This window comes from Lagopus muta, chromosome 3 (assembly GCF_023343835.1).
Source record: "Lagopus muta isolate bLagMut1 chromosome 3, bLagMut1 primary, whole genome shotgun sequence".
Lineage (NCBI taxonomy): Eukaryota > Metazoa > Chordata > Aves > Galliformes > Phasianidae > Lagopus > Lagopus muta.
In genome coordinates this window covers 46,089,163-46,112,029 of record NC_064435.1, presented here as the reverse complement: position 1 = coordinate 46,112,029, position 22,867 = coordinate 46,089,163, and the positions used below count along the sequence as shown (strand labels likewise).

General features: G+C 40.4%; 1 protein-coding gene across 6 annotated transcripts in view; it reads right to left on the bottom strand.

The window, feature by feature from the left end:
• TMEM241 (transmembrane protein 241) overlaps positions 1–22,867 on the bottom strand; it is a 50,568-nt gene that overhangs the window by 9,094 nt on the left and 18,607 nt on the right. For 5 of the 6 annotated variants that reach the window (XM_048938819.1, XM_048938816.1, XM_048938815.1 and 2 more), the window contains 3 exons: positions 19,584–19,618; positions 18,272–18,341; positions 15,034–15,127 (listed from right to left, as the gene is read on the bottom strand). In XM_048938819.1, the coding sequence (XP_048794776.1) occupies positions 15,034–15,127; positions 18,272–18,341; positions 19,584–19,618 (199 nt within the window). The remainder of the gene's footprint in view (positions 1–15,033; positions 15,128–18,271; positions 18,342–19,583; positions 19,619–22,867) is intronic. The other variant, XM_048938820.1, reaches the window with a different exon arrangement.

Sequence of the window (22,867 nt, the reverse complement as noted above, 5' to 3'; positions counted from 1 at the left end):
ATAAATCTTCCCATTTATCATCAGGTCATCTTCTCAAAAGATCAGGAAAAAGCTTCTGATGTGTGTAACCTTTGTTTTCACCCTGCTGGTGGAATTAAAGCAATCTCAAGCTTTTTATAGACGTAATATTTGTTGTGTCCCTGTTCTGCATGCTTTAACCAGCTGCTAAGATAATTGTCAAAGATCGCCAGGGAAACGGATCACTGCTAGTACTGCTGGAAACAGCTACATCAAGACAGTCCGGTGCTATGAAAAAGGCAAAAATTACAGCGGGTAAAAATGACTAACAATATTTGTTCTTTTGTTTCTCAAGGGACAGCCGCTTTGAATTTACCAAATTTCAGTGTTACATCCCTTTACATTCCCTACGTCTACTTGAGAATAAGTATATGTACATGTATAAGACGCTTGCCAGGTAGGGAGATCTTGCAATAAACAGCAACTTCAAAGCAGGAAAGTAACAGTTAATCTTCCAGTGGTTTTCTGAGCTATTAACACCGTTTCACCTCCTCCTTGTTTACATACATTTCTCATTTCAGCTGGACTACTGGCCACTTCTATCTAGCTTTCCTCCATCTTGCTACATTCAAATGTAAGGCAGACTTTGCCTGACTTCTCTGAACTTTAGCAAGAATATTTTGATACAGAGATCGAGCAGCTCCAGAAGCAGATGAAGAAAGAAGGCACTGACTGGGACAGTCAAATATGAGAGAATACTGAGGGACCTGACTCTCCCCTAGCTAAACCCTGACTAGCACAGTCCACTGTGCACTGAGAAACCCTTAGAAATAACCCAGAACTTGAAGAAGATCTTTGTAGATCAGGTGCTGACTGTGAAGTTCCACAAATTGCAGCAAGTCAGCACTGGACATTCAGAGACACCAATAAACTCAATGATTACTGGAGGCTGTTGCGGGCACAGGAAATCTACCTCAGGTGGGCAGAGTAGGCAGTGGAACAAAAATCCCTGCTGTAGATGACAACCATGACAACACAACTTCCCTTGCAAGAAAGATAGGATGGGACTAGAACTAAAGTCACATCTGGATTGTTTGAATAGAGAAGGGAAAAAAATACAAAGAAAATGTGGAGGAAAAAAAGAAGTATATGACTTTACTCCCATAGTCATCAGTCAAAATAAAGTACCTTTATCATTTCGGATACTGCGCGCAGCAGATCCTCCTAGACCTGCACATCACCTGTTTGGCAAGCAAAATCAGACCAAAACCAATCTTCACTGTTCAATTTCAGCTCAGTCCGGGGAGTGATCTGCCATGGAAATAAGAACTTCTCCAGAGTGGTGGCAACATGGCAGTGGTAACAGAGCTGGCCATTTCACAATCCACAAAGCATGGATTCAGCCAAACAGCTGTTATACCAGCTGCTGTAGATCTCTTTGAGATGCTTTGTTTCATATCTGCCTAAATGCCTGCACAAATTGACAGCTTCCCTAAAGTACATTTTCCTCAAAAGAGGCTTGGTCACTTTCCTCTGTCCTTTGTAATTATAGTTTTAGAGCATTATTAGAACAATAACAGCAAAATCAATTGGTTCCACCTACAGTGACTCAAAAGCAGTCAGTGCCTAGATACGCACTGGCAGCTGAACACTTAAAAATAAAGATAAAACTTAGTTCTAGTTTAAACTAACCAATTTGACTTTCATAGCAATTAACTTCTCACCCGCTTAAAACCACCTACACGTTGCATTCAGTGTATAGAGATGAAGAGTCATTCAATAAATGACAAACTTGGCAAAATGCCCTCTAACATGTTTTCAAAGCAGAAGCATAAATGTTCACATTTAGCAAAATCATTGAGTATTTTTAAGTTTCATTTGTTTTTTATGTCTACCAAAACTAAAAAGAGTATCTCACAGACAACTATCTCTGTATCTTATCTCCTCAACTGCTATGAGAAAGCAGATTTCCAACTTCCATCTAGCAAGACTGTAAAAGTCAGAAAATCCTCTGTGTTTCCATGCCTGGACATGCATATGCTTCAGGAATTGGGTGTATAGTCTCAACTTTTTAGCACAATTATGAACATTTTCTCAGTACTGTATTTAGTATATACTTTTTGTTTCCAGAATGCGATGACCAACACAGCCAAGACCCCAACTTTACAGAAAGTAAAGATGGATATGTTGGTATGTGGGTTACTGGACTTAATTAATAGATTTTGCGTGAGAAAATTCTCCTATTACGAAAGATAGGATATCATGTCATGTTTATAATGATCAGATGTGAACAAGACTTCCTATTTCAGGAAGGCCTACCAGTGTATAAACACACATCTACAACCATTCATATATACACACATACTATATATAGCATGGAAATGCATAAACATACATCACTGATGGGATATGACTGAAGAATTACAAATACTCATAACTCATTCTGACAGATATCCCAAGCTCTTATAAAAAACTTCTGCCTCTTTAAAAAGACAGAATTTGATTGAAGATTTTCTTCTTTTTGGACACCAAAGAGCCACTTCACTCCACAGAAACATCAGATTTCTTTCATAAAAAAGAGAAAACAAAATGAAGAAGCATGTGCCCTCTGTTATATATGGATGTAATGGTCAAAACATACATTTCCCCTTTCTGGGACTGATGGGATAGCAGATAATGATGATAACCTCCAGTCTATAAGTACAGAAAGGTTATAGTACTTAATTCAATTTTTACTGTGCCACTATTTATATTTAAATGTTTCTCTTAAATGTGACCACTGAAAATGTAATCCAGATACTGATATTTCTCTCAGCTTTAATCTTCTGTACAGAGGAAAAATTAAGTTCTGCCTGAAGCATGCTTTGCTGGTACAGAATCATGATCAATCACGATTCAAACAAGTGGGCATATATGCACCAGACTAATAGCATCTGTTTAGATAAGTTGTGCAGATGAGAAGCACAATCCATGTAGCAGCTGAAGACCTGTCAAATAAGGGCAAAAAAGGTCATTTAAAGAGGTGTAAACAAAGGCTTCATTAGGCCAAGTAATTTTGATTGTCTTTGCTGAGCAGTGCTTTGTCTTTTCTTGCTGCTACAAGACTGACTATTAATGCATATCTAATCAAAAGATTAAATACATGTGTTTTTCTTGGTTATATCAAACTAAGTCTCAGTGCCTCCTGCTTCATGCATTGTAATGCTGAATTGCTCTCTTCCTTTGCCATTCAGTTTGTTGAGGAGTCTCTTTTTCCTTGCATTCTGACCTGCTATTGTAATGGCCTTAAACTGCTCCTGCCATCTCATCTCTCCCTTGAAACCTTTGATCTCAGAAGCTGGCAGGGCAACATGATTCATCATCTTGTTCTTATTTTATTAATTATTAAATATTTGTGTAATGGAGCAAGCACTTGTCAAATAACAGCAACAACAGCGGCAGTGAGTGTTCTAACTATTAAGATCACTAACACCAACAGGAGTGAACCAAGGCATGGTTTAAAAAAGTTAACTGGTTGATGTCAGAGGCATCAGGAGAATTTGCAGCAAGTCTGCAGTCAACACACACATCAGAGAAAAGAAGGGATCTCTATATTGACCTTAGCTTATGGGAAACTTATACCCCTTGGCATGCAGCTTGTTAGTTTTTCCACTTCTGTCCCACAAAGATTTTCACATGATGTCTGCTTCTGCTGAAAATACTAGGAACCCACTAATGCCATCTGAGTGGATCTCTACCTGTAAAAAAAACATGGCATTCTTTTTTCTTTACAGCCAGTTGTTCAGCACTGTATTTTACTGAATTTTACTGGTCAGTAATATGGTCTACTGTATTAAAGAAGTATTTATTTTGTCTGATTTTTTTATTTATTTATTTATTTTTTTTCAGTTCTGGGGAATGGCCAGCTGTTCTAACGTTCTGCTTCTTAAAATACTGCAATAAAATACACTTCATCTTATGTTAAGCTCAGCAGTAGCCTTTTGGCATTTCAAGTTGTTGTTCACCTCATCTAACCCTTATGAGATTATGAAATAGAGGTTACTGTAAGAGACAGAGAAGGCTGATAACCCACGTAAGAAGACCCTATTTTTCATTGTCACACTTTAGAGGCAAATTGAATAGGCATACTGATAGTTTGCTATATGTATCTGGCCCAAAAGAAATTGGCTGCTTGCAAAGGACTGAGCTTAGCATCTGCCAGTGTCTGTCTTCCTTCCAAAATCCAAAGGCTCCAGCAGGTGGGCTGGTAGCCAGATCAGGCAGGAATGATCACTCTAACAGCCTGCCTTACAGCATCAGGATCTCAGACTAAAGGTGAAAGATGAGGCAATTCCAAGCTCCTCACAGGTGAACTGTGACCTCCCCACAGTAGTGGCTCAGTGATGACTCAGCTGGTGTCCAGGGAATGAATCTAGGGAGCAGAGCGTAAAGCTCTCGGCAGTTTGAGTCCATGAAGATGAGAAAAACTAGCCTGAGTTTCCTGGAGGTAGAATACATTGGCATTGTGGTAGAAAACTGTATTTGTAGGTGTATGGGAACTGCTGAGTCACGGCCTGAACCTCTGATTAATCACCTGAGGTGAGCCATGAGTCAGCCAGAGGAGCACAGGTGAAGGCAATTCACCTGTGCTGCCGGAAGGGGTGGAGCCAGGCTCCACCCCTCCTGGACCTATTTAAGAGCTGGCTACCAGAGATGAAGGATCTCTTCTGGAGATCCTCCTCTTTTGGTATCTTCTAGTGAGCTCAATCCAAGGGTAAGCTCTTCTACTTATTCTCTTTTGTGATCCTTGTTTGCTTTGCCTTACTCTTTTGATTATATTGCAATTGTAACATCTTGATATCTATTGATTATACACAATTGTATTGTGATTATAACATCTTGGTTATACAGTAGGAAAAGATAGCTTTTAGTGACTTGTGATAATTCTTTACCATTCAGCCCACCATTTCATAAATTTCATAATTCTCACTAAAGTCCAAATTAACCAGGCTGATACTTTCCATCACTCTCAGTTCTCTCTGGAAGCATCCGAGAACAGAGTGCAAGGGACAGTGACCTCTGAAAGAAGACTTTAACAGTCATGTAACCAAGGCAAAAAAGGGAACAAAGGCAGATATGTTATAGGCTACATCAACATGCTTCCATGCGCCCAAGGAAACGAACATCTTTCCAAAAGACAGGTTGGCATTCAACCTGCCATGCAGTTGGGGAATTCCATGTTTTGGTCACACTCTTACTGCATCAGATGGAAACCCCGATTAGCAACACTGTGAGTACTCTCAGACGTGCAATGGAACTAACATCTCCGGCCAACCACCACACATCTTTGTGTTAGAATGCAGCCAGTAAAAACAGTACAGGCATCAGCAAATGCGATTCTTTGACAGACAGGATGAGATATATGCTACCACTGACCTCTGCAGTCTTGACCTTGGTACACCCCTGACACTACAGGGTCACAGGTCATAAGGCACTGTTAGAGGCAACAATGACATCTAGTTTAAGGGGAATACTTTAGGCGTGAAAAGCAATATAATGGCCTTTTCCCACTATTATAACCTATAGAAACACTTAGATAAGTGTTCATACTCTTTGTCGATATTAAAGCAATTTTCTGTCATGACTAACTCAGAACTCTGTGGGGATATCACTAGTACCAAAAATAGCATAGGAAACTTTGGGATGCGTAATTATTTTTTTTTTTTAAATCTGTTAGCAAAAAATAGCAAGTTTCCATCAACATCTCTCCCCCACATACAGCTTTGGTATTTCTGTGCATGTATGAAGTCCATTTCCTATTGTATCTCCCATCTCATGGCTCCTTTGGGAAAACCTGATTCATAAACAAGCAATTCCCAGACCAGATAACTAAGACCCTTTGCTGACCCCTTTCCGTACAATCCAACAGTAACAGAGCCACAGTCTTTGCCTTGCCACTTTCTGATGTGTTTTTGCTGTTTTAGTAATGATGTAATGGAAATAAATCAACATGCTATTATTATTATTATTATTATGCTAAAGATTGCAAAGAAGAATTGGTATTCTTTAACCCTAATTTTCCATTCAAAACCAACAATCTTTCCAAGGCTTTCTAACCATTCACTGATAGAAAAGGTCAAAATATTCCATCAAAAACCTTAAAGAAGTGATTCTTGAAAAATTGTTTTTTAAGGCCAACACATCCTTTAACACAGCCAATCCATTTTGAGTAAAGGCCTTTTATGAACAACAACACAGCGTTACGCATTCAGCACTGTGGGCGTCAGCAGTCCCTGAGTGTCCCATAGCAGTGATGGAAGCGACCACAGCCTTTGGCCAAGCACTCACTTAGTAATGTTGAGGAAGCCCTGTAAGATGACCCATTGCCCTCTTGGGACAGCCATCCATAGCAATAAGCATGGAGAGAAAGCTGGAGTTGGCAACTTCCTTCCCATGCTAGCTAGAGATAGGACAGAAACAGCCTGCAGTCATATCCCATGATTGTGTGAAGCTTATGTACCTTCCCTGAGCACCACATCTTTCAGGGACTGAATATAAAGCAGGGGACATCAGCCATTCAGTCTGCCTCCTCCAGAGCCCTACGGCCATTTGCTAGCTTTCAACAAAAGTCAAAATCTAAACCCTTAAGAAACTATCCAGAGTGAGATTGAGAAATGAATGCACTGAGATTTTGCACATTTTTGGTTCTGAGCTGGAAGGGGAAGAGAGATGGGAAGACTCATTCCAGACAGCATCATCTCACTGCCATGAGAAGTTTCTGAAGAAAGCAGCCTGGAATGTGACACCAAGTGCCTATCAAAGGTCAACGATCAGGCTCAAGATTTGTGAGTTTGGAGACATCTCACCCAGGAAGGTCTCTAAGAGTAAAAAAAAAGCAGCCAGCAATCCAGATCTTGAAAAGAACCAAGAACCAGAAAGGGGAAGAACCTGGCTACTTCTTGGTCATTTTTGGAAGCCTACATCAATTAAATTTTGAAATCTTCTATATTGGTATGTTAGACAGCGAAGTTTTCCCATATAATTTTGGCGTTTACATCAGTATTACTGATAGAAACTATTTCCAACCCAGTCCTTATTCTTTTGTCATCTCTTTGGCACACTTATGATTCATTCCCCAGCCTCAGCTCTCCATATATAACTAACTCTAGGAGACTAAATAGAAACACAGGAGAATGGGAATCAATTACGCAGAGGAACCAACAAACCTGCACCCTCTGCAATTCAAAATTCCATACATCAGGCAAAATCTACTTTTAAATTGCCATTTTCTACTGTCAAATCTATAGAGACAGTCTCTCAAGGGCAGGGGAGAAAAAAATACTCCAAATCAGCACTGCTGAAGTTATCTTTATGTTCGAGAGAATGGCAATCCCAAATGTGCACAGTGCACTGGATATTAATGATGGACAGAAGTAAAACTAATTCAGAGCATCTCTTTGGGCTCAATTTATCAATTCGTGTCTGCTGAGATTGTAAGTCTATTATACTGAGCACAGATTATACTGCAATACTAACCCTGAGCTGCAACACACATCTTATGTACTTATCTGTGTGACCCTTTCATGCCCAGAAGTTGTGCAGTTGCCATTTTCAGTGGATACACAACTGTAGCTCTATACAATGCTTGTTAATAAATATCTGAAAACTTGCCATTACTTGGAGATGCAAAATCTCCAATAAGTCTCAGCTATTCTTACAAGACAGCTTTTCTGAATTGTGCTCACGCCGCAGGGAGCCTGTGCCACTTAGCTTAGTGGTCATGTAGCACAGAGGTGTTGTTATGGAGACCGATGTCTTCCCAACAATTACATGGCATAATTAGTTTTGGATGCTACAATGTAACTATCAAGTTGTCTCCATGGAAACTACTCAAAACCTTACACTTACAGGTTTCTGCAACTCGTCTTTTTTATAATCTATAAGATGCAGTTAAGAGCACACTGATTACCTCACCAGCTCCTCAAGTTCAGCTGAGAAACACATTTTCTCTTCTTAGGTATTTTACCATACCGATGGTGACTGACAGGAATCAAGTACGTGTGTCAAGAATAAAATTACATATTTCATACAGTGAGGGCTGAGCACAAATTAATGAGAATTTTTACCGTCCTTAGTCATGTTTATGCAGGTGCGTGCATATCCACGTGCGTAAAAGTACATTTAGCATGGAGACAGAGGAAGCTCACTTCTACTTAACTCCTCCTTGGCACACATGAAAGCATATAGTCGTGGAAACACCCTCTCTCAGGTTAGAGATGCACTTCAAACCCCACTGGTGCACCACCAGCACAGACTGGTCGATTCTAGCACACAAATCTCCCTCTCACATGGAGATTCTCTGCCTTGCATCTGCAGTTTTTCCAGGTCGAGGGAGCAGATATCTTGAGACAGCCTTGCATGCAGCTCATACTGTGTTTATGGAACTGCAGTGGGAGTTTATGACATTCTTGCATAAAGATTTGCAAGGCCCATGCCAAGAAAGCAACATCATTTCAGCCAAGAATCTCACAGTCACTTTCGCCTGCGTACAGCAGCACACAAAGAAGAGAAACTTCAGTCTGCAGTAGAACCAAACAGTCAAGTGCCAGGCAGCCAAACACATTCTTCTGGTTATGATACACACATAAAATCTTTAAACACAAGCGTTTATCCGGAATCCTCTCCCAACAGGGCAGAGATGCACAAGGGAGCCATTTGCTTCATCTGGTGCCAATAGCAAGACTCTTACAATGGCACTTATTTCTGTAAGTAAACACCGCTGAGCAGAAGTAATGAGCTGATGTTATGGACAATATTTTATAGCACTTATATGCTAAGTAGCAGTGCAAGACAGGAACTAAGAAATTGACATTAGGAGTGCATGTGCTTCGGGAAAAGGATTAAAACTGCAAACATGTAGAAAAGAGATGAATTTGTTTTATTTCTCTGAGTTGGTTTGCCTCTTTAAATTAAGTAGATACAATTCTTAAGTCAATTGCTATGTGTGAAGAGGAACAGTGAGCATAACCAGGCTAGGAGCCCCAGAAGATTTGCCGCTGTAGCCTTTCTATTTTATGAGAAGTGAAGAAAAAAGTGAATTTCTGCTTTAATAAAAAAATGTCAGTGCTTTTCAATCTTTAGGAGAGTTATCATCCTTTATCATATAAATACGGATATACTCTATGCTTTCTCTTCAAGACACCATGGGGACCTAAAGAGCAGATGCACAGACACAAAATCAAAAATCAAAGACTACAGGAGACATCCTGAATAGCTGTTAGGTATTCTGGGGGATGACCAAAACTTCTGGGGTATAAGTACAGTGGACAACAGTCAGTTATGTGGGACCTGCAGAAAAGATGTTCTTTCAGATGTTCCTGCAGAACTACTTTTGCAATGCCTGGCCGCCAGCATAAAATACGGGGAGACCTGGAGCAAATGCTTCTAAAGTTAATAAACAGGGAACCAAAGCAGCTGTTGGTAGATGCTCTTATGAACCAAGGAGCTTCCAACGTGATTCGGATACACTAGAGATTAAACAATTGCGCACTGGATGGGCATAAAGAAAAGACAGGCATATTCCTGCATAAGTTTTCTTCCCGACAATGTACAAAAACTTGTGAAAAATTCAGTGCAGTCTGATTGCAGTTCTTCAACTTCATTTCTTCACAGAAAGGAGGAAGAAAGAGAAAATCCTAAACCCACCTCCTACTGCCCTTCCCTTTCATTCTTCCTCCTTATAAAATTTGTCTCAGGAGGTTTCTACTGGAGAGCTGAATTCACTGCCACAAGTTTTACTGGGATAACACTAAATAAGAAATAGGAGTATAAATTCATAAGTAACAAGTGTCTTGCCGAAAGTTAAGAGATACCACTGTTCCATTCTATTCATGATGCAGTGTATTTCTGCTGCTTGATTTTTAGAGGCACTAACAGGTTTAATCATCAGATATAGATTGGCAGCCCTAATCTAAACAAACTCCCTGACAACACTGTTAAGGCTCATTAGCACTCTCACCAGATGCTTCTGTCTGTGTATATGAGCATCTCCAGTTTTTCTTTCCAGTACACAACCCATAATGCTAGCACAGCTTTCAAATCAAAACAAAAAATCTCATCCAGCTTCAAATCCCTGCTCTCCTGGGGATTAAATCTGTGCAGGGCTATGACAAAGCATTCCATATTTCTTGGGCTTTTAAACAACTTTTTTGTTTGCTTTTCAAATCACTTTAGCAATTTTTTGGCATTCCTCACCAATCTATACAGATATGACTAACGCGCACAATGTTTGCTTTCACAGCACAAGTGCAGTGTGTTTGTCACCAAAGACATCACGCAGGGTTATGCACACAGATGGAACCTGTGCTTCACCTGTCTATGCACAGAGCAATGCTTCGACATGAAAGCTATCAAAAATCATTACGGGAAAGAACTTAAAGACCTCATGCAATGATTAAGTTGCTACCGCCAAAGTAACCACTGTAAAACGCAAGTTATAACCCAGCTCTAGTTTTTAAGTGAATGAAATATTAGAGGGCAGGAAGGCCAAATATGTGGGCTTCACAAAGAATGTATCCTTGGATCCCTAAAGAAACCCAACTAAATCTCATGGTTAGTTTATTGGTCTATCAATACTTAACAAGAAATGAAGTGGTGGCAGCAATCTCAGCCCCCAGCTTGTCAGTCACATAGGTACAAAGCATCCAAATGGAAAACAGATTCTGCAATTCTCTGCACCTCCCTAGAGGCTTGTGCTGCTTGCTGTCTGAGGGCTACAGCATTCTCTCTTCCTGGCTCATTTGCAGGATAAACATATTCTGGACTCAAGTGCTTCTCCTTTCCAATTGCTGGTAAAAACTGCAGTCAGACTGAGAGATTAAGAGGACAATCTAGGGCACTACTCAATACAAGAAAAATGCTCGAGTGGGAATGTAAAGTTGCTGTTGTTACCCAGACTTCTCCCCTCCTCCCCTCCCCCCCCAATGGATCTCATTCTCCAAGTCCAAAATCAAATAGTTTTTATCTGTATTCTTTATCCACATCAATTCCCTTCCCTTCCCTGCCCTTTTTTTTAAAGGAGTTGCACACTTGAGTTTGAAGATATTTTTACAATACTACTTTTTGTGCCTTTCATGGCTTATGATGTGTTTGAGACAGCCCTCACTCAGGCTTGAGTTGGATCAGTATGTACTGATAATGCCTCCTAACACTTGCAGGAAGCAGCATTAGTAATCAGGTAGATATGATTCTTCCTAACTAATCCATATGTAAATCAGTGGTTCCTTATTATTGCAAGACAGCTGGTGAGAATTTTGCAGGAGCTGGTAGGTCAACCCTTACCTTTGCAGGCAAACAGCCATTCAGCTCATTGCTTTCTACCTATCTGTGTCTGTCCCATTCTAAAATTGATGTGTATCTGGATTTTCGAAGCATTCACTGTCATCTACCCCAGAATCAGTTGCATTTCAGCACTCAGAGCAGCAGCTCCTCCATGATCCTAATACTGTCTCGGATGGGTATAACTGAGCTCTAAAATATTCTCATAGTGAGCTTTAAACACTAATGGAAGACACTGAGGAAACTGCTAGTTTTGATAAAATTACTCAGAAATTATAGAAATATCTCATATCTGTATTGCTTATTTCCCTCTTTGAATTGGAGACAAGGTATATAATTAGAGCACTAGGTTAGAAGTTACAGTAGGAAAAGAACTAATTTGTTCTGTTACAAAAGTCTTTCTAAGTGAGATGAGTAATTAAACCACGTGCTGCACGCTGATTTTTAAGGCTAAAGAACAGATTGAATTATCACAGTGATACAAGCTAAAATGTTCAGTTGCTACTAAAGCACGTAATCTTACTGACAACAGTGGCTAGAACAAACTTTGTCTGATTTCTTTCTAGACCTGGCCAAACCCCCACAAATCTAGAAATACTTGAATGTTGGGAAAGCTTTGATCCAGTCCAGACTTTGTGGCTCTGATTCACTTCAGCTGGGAAGGACCCAAACTGCTTAAAGTATATTTCACAACACATCTTTGCTTAAATTTTTTACAGACAGGTCATAAATACCACATGTAGAACCATTTCTTGTTACACACGATACCTACTAGCAGAGACAGCTATTCCCATCTCCAGCCCAGAGAACTAAAAACCATAAATGTAGGAGTAAATTTCAGGTCAGCTGACCTGACACCAAGGAGCAAGAAGAAAGGTAAGGCATTAAAATCTGTGCAGTCAGAATGTTTGTGAAAAATTTAAACTTGTGAGAAACTCTGTGTGAATTGTACAACGTTGAAACAGTTGGTAAAGCAAAAATGAGCCACACTGCTCCCTTCTTGTTACAGCCAGAAAAAAACAAAACCAAAAATAAACACCAAACCAGCAAAGAATAGTCTCAGCACAGATTGTAAAGAGGCATATTGTGCAAGTTTACTTTTTCTTAAGGTAACAGTTCATTCAGTGTAGTAAGAAAGTTGTGATCATCAACAACATAACAAGGTTGTGATTTTCATATGACCTAGCTGAGGGTAATGAAAACTAAGTAATATCTAACAAGGGAAGAGGAGTCAGATTAGCTTTTCTGACTGCATTTACTATTGATAATGTAATAGATAAGCTGTTATTAACTTACGACAAGTACAGCCAGACTTTCAATTCACAAATCATGGGGTAATTTTAATAGGAATTGATCTAAGGGCATCAGAGCAGGTTGCTCACCACTTTGTGCAGTTGGATCTTGAAAGCCTTCACAGACGTAGACTGCACAGCCCCCCTAGAATAACTGAAGGAGCTGCTGCTAAGTGTCCCCCAGAAGGACTTCCTCCCAGAGGGATCTTTCCAGCTGTTCAGCTCCAGACTGAATAAACCGAAAGTCCTGCAGCCTTTCCCAAGAGGGCATGATTACTAAGCCAATGACTATCTTGGTGACTATGCTAAAATCACTACAATTCATCAGTGTCTTCCTTGTATTAACGGACCCTAAAGAAAATTCTAGCCTAGATAGGCTAGATCAATGGGCTAAGTTCAACTGCATAACATTCAATAAAGCAAAGTGTCAAGTCCTGCACTGGGGTCATAACACCCCTATGTAGCAGTACAGGCTTGGGGAAGAGTGTTTGGGAAGTTGCCCAGCAGAAAAGGGCCAAGGGCATCCTGGCCTGCATCAAAATCAGTGCTGCCAGCAGGACTAGGAAAAAAATTGTTCCCTTGTATGTGGCAACTTGAATATCATGTTCATTTTGAGACCCCTCACCACAAGAAGTTTACTAAATTATTCAGATGTGTTCAGACAGGAACAACAAAGCTGGTGAGAGTGTTAGAAAACAAGAATTATGAGGAGCGACTGAGGGAACGGAGGCTGCTTAGTCTGGGGAGAGATCTTGTTGCTCACTACAACTACCTGAAAGGTTGCAGCAAAGAAGGTATCAGTCATTTTTCTCAGGTGATGTGATAGGATGCAGGAAACAGCCTCAAGCTGTACCAGGAAAGGTTTGGATTGGACATGAGAAGGAATTTCTTTGTGGAAAGGGTGGTCAAGCATTGGAATGTGCTGCCTAGAGCAGCGGTGGAATCCCCAATTCTTGAGGCACTTAAGAAATACTGCCATGGAATGAAAGGACACGGTTTAATGATTAGACTTGGTAGGTCAGGTTGTTGATCAGGCTTGATGATCTTGAAGGTCTTTTCCAACCAAAATGATTCTATGATGATTCCCAATTCCAAAAGGGGTCTAACAAGAGGTGAGTAGAAGGAAATGATGGCTTCCATTAATTTACTGTCTTTGCTACTTCTAATACAATTCAGGACACTTTTGGTCTTCTTTATTGCCAGGACATGCTGTGGCTCATGGTCAGTTTGCTGTCTACCAAAATCCCGAGGTTCTTTCTCACAGAGCTGCTTCCCAGCCAGGCAGTCTCCAATTTGTAATATTGCCAGGGATACTTCCTTTCTATGTGCAGGACTTCACATCTGTCCCTGCTGAATTATGCAAGACTCATACCTCCAGTCTGTCCAAATCCCTCAGGAGGGCAACACTGTCCTTGGTGCTATTGACTGGTCATAGAATCACAGAAGATCCCGAGCTGGAAGGAACTCACTGAGTCCAACTCCTAGCTCCCATCAAGAACCACTCAAAATTCAAACCATACATCTGAGAGTATTGTCTAAATACATCTTGGTGCTGTGACAACTGCCCTGGGGACCTTGTTCCAGTGCCCAACCCCCTCTTGGAGATGAACCTTTTCTTAACACCCAATCTGATCCTCCCATGACACAGCTCCATGCTTGTTTCCTTGGGTCCAATCACCATCACTATAGAGAAGAGATTAGCACCTGCTTCTTCACTCCCCTTGTGAGGAAGCTGTAGGCCACAAAGACCATAATGAAACTCTCTATACTGAACAAACCAAGCTTCAGTTGCTGTTCTTCTCACTTGAGTTTCTCTATCACCTATTATTCCCTGACAGAGATGTTAAACAGGATAGCTTCCAGGATATACTCCTGCCTACTTGAGCTGTCACAAGTCTCTAGAAAGAACAGGAATTGTTAACTATTACAATCTGAGCCAGATTATCCAACTAGTCTTTCATCCACCTAATTGACCATCCAGAATGTAACAGCCACATTTGAATACAAGAGCACTGTAGCAGATACTGTCAGAAACTCTGGAAATGTCAAGGCAAATGACATTCTCTGTCCCACGATGATGGCAGTGGGAGTTCTGGTGCTTACCTTCACAGAACTGCTCTTAGTTCTTGATTCTGACATACTGGAAAGAGGTGATGCACACACTATCAGAAAGAACATTTTTCTCCAGAACACCTTTGGCATTTTTTGATTTACACTGCTTGAATTCAGTAGGCCAAATCCTCAGCTACAGTAATCAGAACAGCTCCACTGAACTTGGTCTATACAAAGTCTTTTATCTTTGCTAATGATTCAGGTTTACTATGGACTCAAACGATACCTGATGGATACCTAATGTCTATGAGCAGCCTGAATGGACAGGCCCTATCAAGTAGGAATAGCGGGGGAAACTAAGGAAATTCAGGATTTCCTCTGTCCTCCTACATTTCTGTATGACCTTTTTTCTTACCTTTGCAAGGAAACTCCATGCTGCATATTGCCCTGAGGTTGTGCTGCTTTTTAGCTTCACTGTGTGCAACATCAGAAAGAATCCCAAGAGTCCACTGCAAAGGATAGGGAAAACTTGTCAATAAATTCTCTTAATTTCAGTTAAGCGGTCTTTTACAAGCATCTCAGTTTTCCTAATGTAGATCTGAACAAGTACCCTTCAAGTAGTGTTAATCTCATTTGAACAAAGCAAGCTGGTCAACAAAAGAGCTTACATTATGTCCAGCAAATCTGGGGTTTTGCTCAGTCAGTGACTGGGGTCTGAGTAAAGCAAGTCTTAATGGCTAGTCTCTAATATACTTGTGTAATCAGAAAAGTAGAGATTATTGGAAAAATGGGGCCAAATATTTAACTTGAGACACTTGAAACAGCTTTAAATAAAGGCAATGCTGATTTCAAGAGAAGCCACATGGTTGGCAAGAAACTTACTTCCACCTCCACAGAGGTTGAACCAAAGGATAACCATTGGAAAGCTGCTTCCTGAAGCTTTCAAGCTGTTTAAACTTCATGAAACCTATTTTCTAATTAAGAACTCACATATATCCTTCCCAGATAACAGGTAGAAGATTCAATAGCAGTAAAGAGAGAACACTCCAAAGCTCTTATTGACAATGCAGTTAATTTTGACTCTAAAGTCATATAGGACAGTAGTCCCTCCTGTAGCCAATGCTACCTTTGAAGAAACTTTGTTCCACAGCTAATCGGACCTCATGAGGCTTACAACCTTTGCTGTGGATTTTTTTCTACTTGTAACATACTCTCTGAACACTGAAATAGCGTAAATTAGCAAGAGGGAATAGAAAAGGACTTCAAGATACATAAGGCTGTGGGGCATGAGAGATTACTAACTACCATGGGAAATTGCATGGTAAAGGAAATAGGATCAATGGGGCCCTCAGGTGGAGCAGCAAGAAGTGCCTTAGCAAAAAGTCCTTGAAATGGATGAGCAGTTCTTGACGTTTGACATATTCCCTGCAATAGCAGGCTAGAATTTCTACGCTGGACTCCAGCACCTGAGCAAAGTGCTGCTCCCTGCTCAAGGCATGTAGAAAATCATGTCTCAACCACATGTCAATACACAGCTATTTGTCATACAACAAATGGTAGTGTAAGGTAACTGCCCAGAAGCAGGAGGCACTATGGTTTCCTACACTGAGCCGTTAGCACAAGACCCCAGTGGACACAGCTAAGAAAGACAGTACTTTAGTGACAAAAAACAGAAGCAAACAGAAGCTACCAGTCACACAACATCCCGCCCTGAGAAATGAGACAGTTCAGTGAAGCACCACTGCTCAATATTCTGAAAGTCCAGTAGCTGATTAAAATTTGTTCTGCACCTTCTGTCCTGGTGAAAAGTGCTGTTAGTCAAAGTGACTTGAAGATGTTTGGTGTAATTCAGACAGAACAGCTAATTATTATACCTGAAATACTGATGTCAGAATTAAATATATGTTTGTTTCATTAAATAAATAGAGTAGTTTGCATCTAACTACTAATGCCTCAGACATTCTGAGCAGTTTATCTGCATCAGTTACCCTTACTTTATGTTGTAGAAGTTTCCTTCAAATTCTTTACATCTACAGAGACATTGCATGACAAGATGGTGAGCATCTGAGATGCTTGTTTCTCCATCTATTCCTCTTCAATTGTTTTAGAAGAGTGTAGTGTACAGTGCCATCTAATACACGCATGCTGAAGCTGGGTCAATGGAAACAGAAGCAGAAGTCTGCAAAAGTAGTAAAATACTAGTAGCATGAAAGAGAATATCCAGGATAGCTAAATATCCATTAGAACCTGTCTGACCATGTTGTGGTGACCAACATGGCTGCACCAAGGGCAAGTCATTCCTGACAAACTTGGTGGCCTTTTATGATGGAGATATAGTGTCAGTGGATAAAAAAAGAGCAACTGACGTTATCTACCACAACTTGTGCAAAGCATCTGACATTGTCCAGCACAACATTCTGGTTGGCAAATTGGAGAAAAATGGATTTGATGGATAGACAACTCGCTGGATAAGAAATTGGTTGGATGGTCACGCTCAGAGAGTTGTGGTCAATGGCTCAGTGTCCAAATGAAGACCAATGACAAGTAGCGTTGCTCAGGGATCAGCACAGAGACTGGTGCTGTTCAACACTTCTGTAGGTGACATCAACAGTGAGATCAAGTGCATCCTCAGCAAGTGTACAGACAACACCAAGCTGAGTGGTGCAGTTGATACACTATAGGGAAGGGATGACATCCAGAGGGATATGGACAGGCTTGGTAGGTGGGCCCATGACAAACCCATGGAGTTCAGCAAGGCCAAGTGCAAGGTCCTGCACCTGTGTTGGGGCAATCCAAGCACAAGTACAGGCTGGGCAGAGAATGGCTTGAGAACAGCCCTGAGGAGAAGGACTTTACTGTGAGGCTGGTGAGACACTGGAACAGGCTGTCCAGTGAGGTTTTGGATGCCTCCACCCCGAAGGAGTTCAAGGCCAGGCTGGATGGGGCTTTGAGCAACCTGGTCTAGAGGGAGGTATCCCTGCCTATAGCAGGGGGTTGGAGCTAGGTGAGCTTAAAGGTCCCTTCCAATCCAAACCATTCTATGATTCTATGATTCTTCAAGAAGAAACAGATTTCCCCTAGCTGCAGGGGAACAAGTTATTCAACAGCTAACTGCAATACATATAATATAACATAGTGTGTACATTTCTTTCTCAAAAACAAACAAACAAACAAAAAACACTTCAATACCATAAAACTATCTAGACAGGGAAATTATTTAACAATAATTTTTAATAACACACTCTAATGCAGAATCAAAATACAAATACAATTCCTAACAATCAGGAAATTTTTTTGTCATCAGACAGCTTAAAAAAATATTTTCTTCTCAGAGGGGAAAAATATTCCAATTTTTTTTTTTTCAAATAAATTTCTTGAGGTAATTAAGACCTACAGGAAATATACTCAAACAATCACATTTACCTCATTTGTGACAAGACAAAGTCCAGCACATTTGAACTCATGCCTTCAAATGAATAGCCACAGGTATGCACCGATACATATTCTCTGGAGTTTTACTGGCTTATGCCAGCACAAACTGGTATAACTAAGGCTTTGAATCCTCTGGAGTTTTTAACTGAGGGTCAAAGTTGAAACTTAACATTATCTTTTATTATGAAAAAATTCACACATCCACGTAACAGAGAAGTTACCTGGCACAGCAACTGCTATGAAATCTGTAGAAGTAGAGGAATGGAAAGTCCAAGGCACTGAAGAGATCACCTGAGGGACAAAGCAATATACTCAGTGGAACACAGGAAAAAAAAATAAATTACCCTCTGTTAAAAGCAGGGAACAGTAATTATATGAACATTACCAGTTTAACATTCCTTTGAGTCTTTACAGCTGGCTGACTTTTCATTTATGACGCTTTTCACATTTCTGGTCTGCTTAATTTCTCTGTGACCTTGATTCTAGCCAGTTCCTGCCTTTGCTTGAAAGGAGGAAAGGAATTATATAAGACTTAAGAGCATTCTTTGCTAGAATACAGATGATCCTGCTGAATCAATAGTTGCCAGTGCTAGTGGCTTCTTTTATTTCAGAGCTTGTGATTGCTCCTATTGAAGCAACAGGAAACACAGATACATGTTGGCTGCTTCTCCCTTTGGAATTTGAACTCTGCGACACAGAGCAAAGTCAAGAGGTTTCAGAGAGTCCTCCCAAATCAAGGCAGAGCTCTAGAGTACTTGCATTTCCAAGAATGTGGGCTCTGGCTGCTCTCAGTAGCAACAATTCCTGGGGCTCCTACAGCCCTTGGGCTCTACAGATTAAGAAGATGCTCCATCTTTCACATTTTGAAATGCTTACTTTTTGAAAGCATTTCTGGCTCTACTGATGGGAAAATGCTAGATACACAAGATAAATCACCAATCTGAATGGGATATTCAGGTTTATTTAAATGCTTTTTCCTTTGCTTTTCTGATTCAGAAAATGTTTCAGTGAGAGCAACAGATGGACACCTTTATCATTCTAAAGGATAGATACATGTATGAGAGGAATATTTTCCACCATTCACTTATGGTGGAAATACTCAGTTTCTGTTACTTTAGCCTGTAATCTTTTGCTACTCCAAATCCTGTCACAGGATGCGATACGTCTTAAAGCAACAAAACGTTTGCATGGCACTGAGGGAAATGCAGAGAAGGAAACGCAGTAAATTTTGTGAGCACTGGAACACTGCGCTCAAGAGGTTGTGTTCAGTGAGGGAATCCTTGCTCTTTACCATGTATCACCTCAGAAGCTGTTTTTTGCTGGTTGTCTCACACTGCTTCTTCACAAAGGGCACTTCAGAAAGATATCTAAGTATCACATGAATTACGCAAAGTTGTCTACCAATATAATATTATCAGTCATATTGCAATTGAATTCCAGAGAAATCCTTCTGTGAAGACTGACCACTAAAAAGAAGCACGAAAAGGAAAGGAATATGGAAATCTGAAAAAGCAGCAACTTAATCCACTTTACCTGCTGGATGGGATGCAGAAGCCAACAGCACCACACTAAAAATAAAAATAAAAAGGATTGATTTCATATTGCAGTAATTATGACCTTGTCCAAACATTACGAATTGGCAGCTTTGCAATTTTATTCATGGTGAAACTTATTCCAGTTAAGTAAAGTAAATGAGGCATACATATCTTTTAAAAGGTAGCTGGAAATGAATCTTCAGGGTTGCCTTAACACCATCTTTAACTTGCAAGAGGGCTGTCAACAATACTTAAACATGTCTTCTATGGCTCCATCTCAAGAAGCAGGTCTCAAAAACCTTCAATCAGAGAGACTCTACTCTGGGTAACTTGTTCCAGAGTCACCCCACCCTCCCAGTGAAGAAGTTTCTCCTGATACTCAGTTTTCAAGCTATCAGGAGCAACTTATGGCTGTTGTTCCATATTATATTACCTGACTCTCCTTAGAAGAATTTGGCTTGGCCATCTTTTTAACTCCCTTTCAAGAAAATGAAAGCAATTATAGGTAGCACCTCGGTCTCCACACTGCCAGACCAACTCCTTCAAACTCTCCTTCCAGTACGCTGTATGCTCCAGGTCCCTAACAATGTCACTAGACCTGCTCTATCTTCAGCTTCTTGGTGTCTTTCTTGAACTGGGACGCCCCAAACTGAACAGAGTACTCCGTCTGCAGTCTCAGCAATACTGACGGTGACTTCGCTCAACGTGAAGTAGTCCTTCTAACGCAACCCAATTTGCCATGAGCTCAGGCTACCGCTTCACAATCATCTTAGCATTTCATTACCAATTCCAACAAAGCTGCTACTCAGCTAACTGGTGACACCACTGAGACAGAATCTATAGGAAATTATAACAATGTCTAGACTTTAATGCCCCCTGTCCAAGGGAGAATTTCAACTGTCTGCACAAATGTCTGTGTTTGTAGAAATGTCCACATATTGCATAAAAGTCAAATACCCACTCCTAAGAATATGGTTGCACATGAACAGCACATTCATTCTCCAAATGTCAATTGAAGAAAGAACAAATGCTGCAATTAAACAAGTTAGAAAACTGCATGAAAACAAAACCAAGCAGCAGCTCAACTGATGCATGCTTTTTACAAAGATACAAACAAGCAAGAAAATGAGCTGTGACCTGATCCTCATCTGGAGAACTAATTAAGACTTCTGAGGTCCTACATGGTCATCACACTGAGTTTGTGATACAGAGCCTACTTCAACACTGTTAATTCTTCATATAGATTTCTTATCTTTTTCCAGATGTTTTAATTCCACTTTGTTTCAAAGGTGGAGCACTGTAGGTTGGAAGAAGCAAGAAAGTCTGCCAATGCAGAACTGCAGCTTCCTCCAGACACTAACAACACACGTTCATTACAAAACCAAAGGGCAACAGGGAGAAGGAGAAAGGAGTATTTTCTTCTCACTGCACTTAGGAAGGTGAAAAGACATTCATTAAAGTTATGAATGCTAACACTAGGTATTTTTCCCTGGCTAATTACCAGTGATTTTTACAGTTCACTGGGCCCAGTAATAGCAGTAAAGCACAAAGTCAGTCAGTAGAAGGTTACCTGATAAGTTAAAGCAGAGGAAAAGCTCAGAGTGGTTCCCAGCACACATGGCAGTGGCTAGAAAACCGAATGTGCTGCAAATGACGTATCTAGAGCACTACAGTATCATCAGTGTGCGTACAGTATTGCTTCTGACTCAGTAAGAAAGACAACAGGCAACTGGAAGTAGAACTGTATCAACAGTGATGAGAATTATGACTAAGCTGTGTTTCTTCACTTTTGCTTTTTGCATTATCACTTTTCAAATAAAATAAAACTATTGATAACTATACCAGACATCCCAGGCCTCAGCCCAAAGAAAACATAAGGAAGAAAACAAAACCTTCCCTGTGAAGTGTGGGGATGGTTAAGGTCAAAGGGTTAGATGGCATTAAAGATGTGCTGCAACTCTGCCCTAAACAGAATATCAATAAAAAAGGCACAATTATGTTATAAAATCAGATTAGGGATCCAGCGGGTTCCAGAAGGACAGCCTGGATATGGGGCTGTAGCAGGAACAAAATCCTTACACAGGGTTTCTCTGCTCCCCTCTTCTTACCATATACTGGGAGCTTAACCACCCGAGCTTCCTCCACAGCTAAAACAGTCTTTGAGAAGCCTTACTTAGAGGAATCAGCTTGCTAACTCACAAAACTTAATGCTGGACACCATCTACTTGAGATAAACACTTTTACAGTAATTTTGACCAAGAATTGCCTATCAGAAGTTTGTGCTCATGCAGGTTTCAGAATAAAATGTTTTCTATCCAGTGCGATTTAAAAACATTTTGGCCTGTTTTCTACAGAAATTAAGTTTCTGCAATAATTCTCTGTCAGCCACTCTATACCGCTCTCAAACACAATGACCAGCTTCATCCAAATGTGGGGAGTGGCAGACCTGTCAAAGATATCTACATGCTGACAGGTCTCATGAAGGGACAAATCCTGCCAGTGCTTTTGGCGTCTACGAACACATTTCTGCTTTAAAGGAGATGCTAACAAAGTCATCTCTCAATTTGCACAACTCCTCTGAAAGGAGTATAGGAACTCTAAGTTCTTAAACACACAGGACTGTATGTCACAGTTCCTTAGTGAGAAGCTTCTCCTTTCTGAAAACCTCCATAGCAAGATTCATCCTTTCCATGTGATGTAGTGCTCCTGCTCTCTGCTGGACACAACTTCACAGACTTCAAAGGATCCTATAAGCTAACACGGCAGGGAACAGGGCATGGACTTTTCAATCATAGCTGCAAAATTAAGACCTCGGCCAAAATCTGAATTTAAAGGTTCAGGCCCAGATGCAATTTCCAACTAAAATAACAACTAAGAGCCAGAGTTGGGCAGCTGATAAACAACAACAAAATCAATTCATTTCACTGCTTGTTTAATGATTCTTATTTCAACATTAGACATATATTTGTACCTCATTCAAGACTTCACAGATTACCTCTGCACACAGCAGCATATCTGCAAGCTCCATGACTACCACACTTCAGAACAATTTCAATAAATACAACCACATCCTCTGAGTAAAATTGATTTTCTTTGCACTTCGCACTAAATAGAAAACAACAACTCACTTAAAACAAGAGCCTGCTTCAAGCAAATTGATGTTCAGGTATTGTTAATGCTTGGGATCCTGGTAAACAGACACTGCAACTATACAGATCCCGCATCAGTGACCTGCATTACTTACTGGAAGCAGAAGAGCTGATCTGACTATGATAGAAAGAG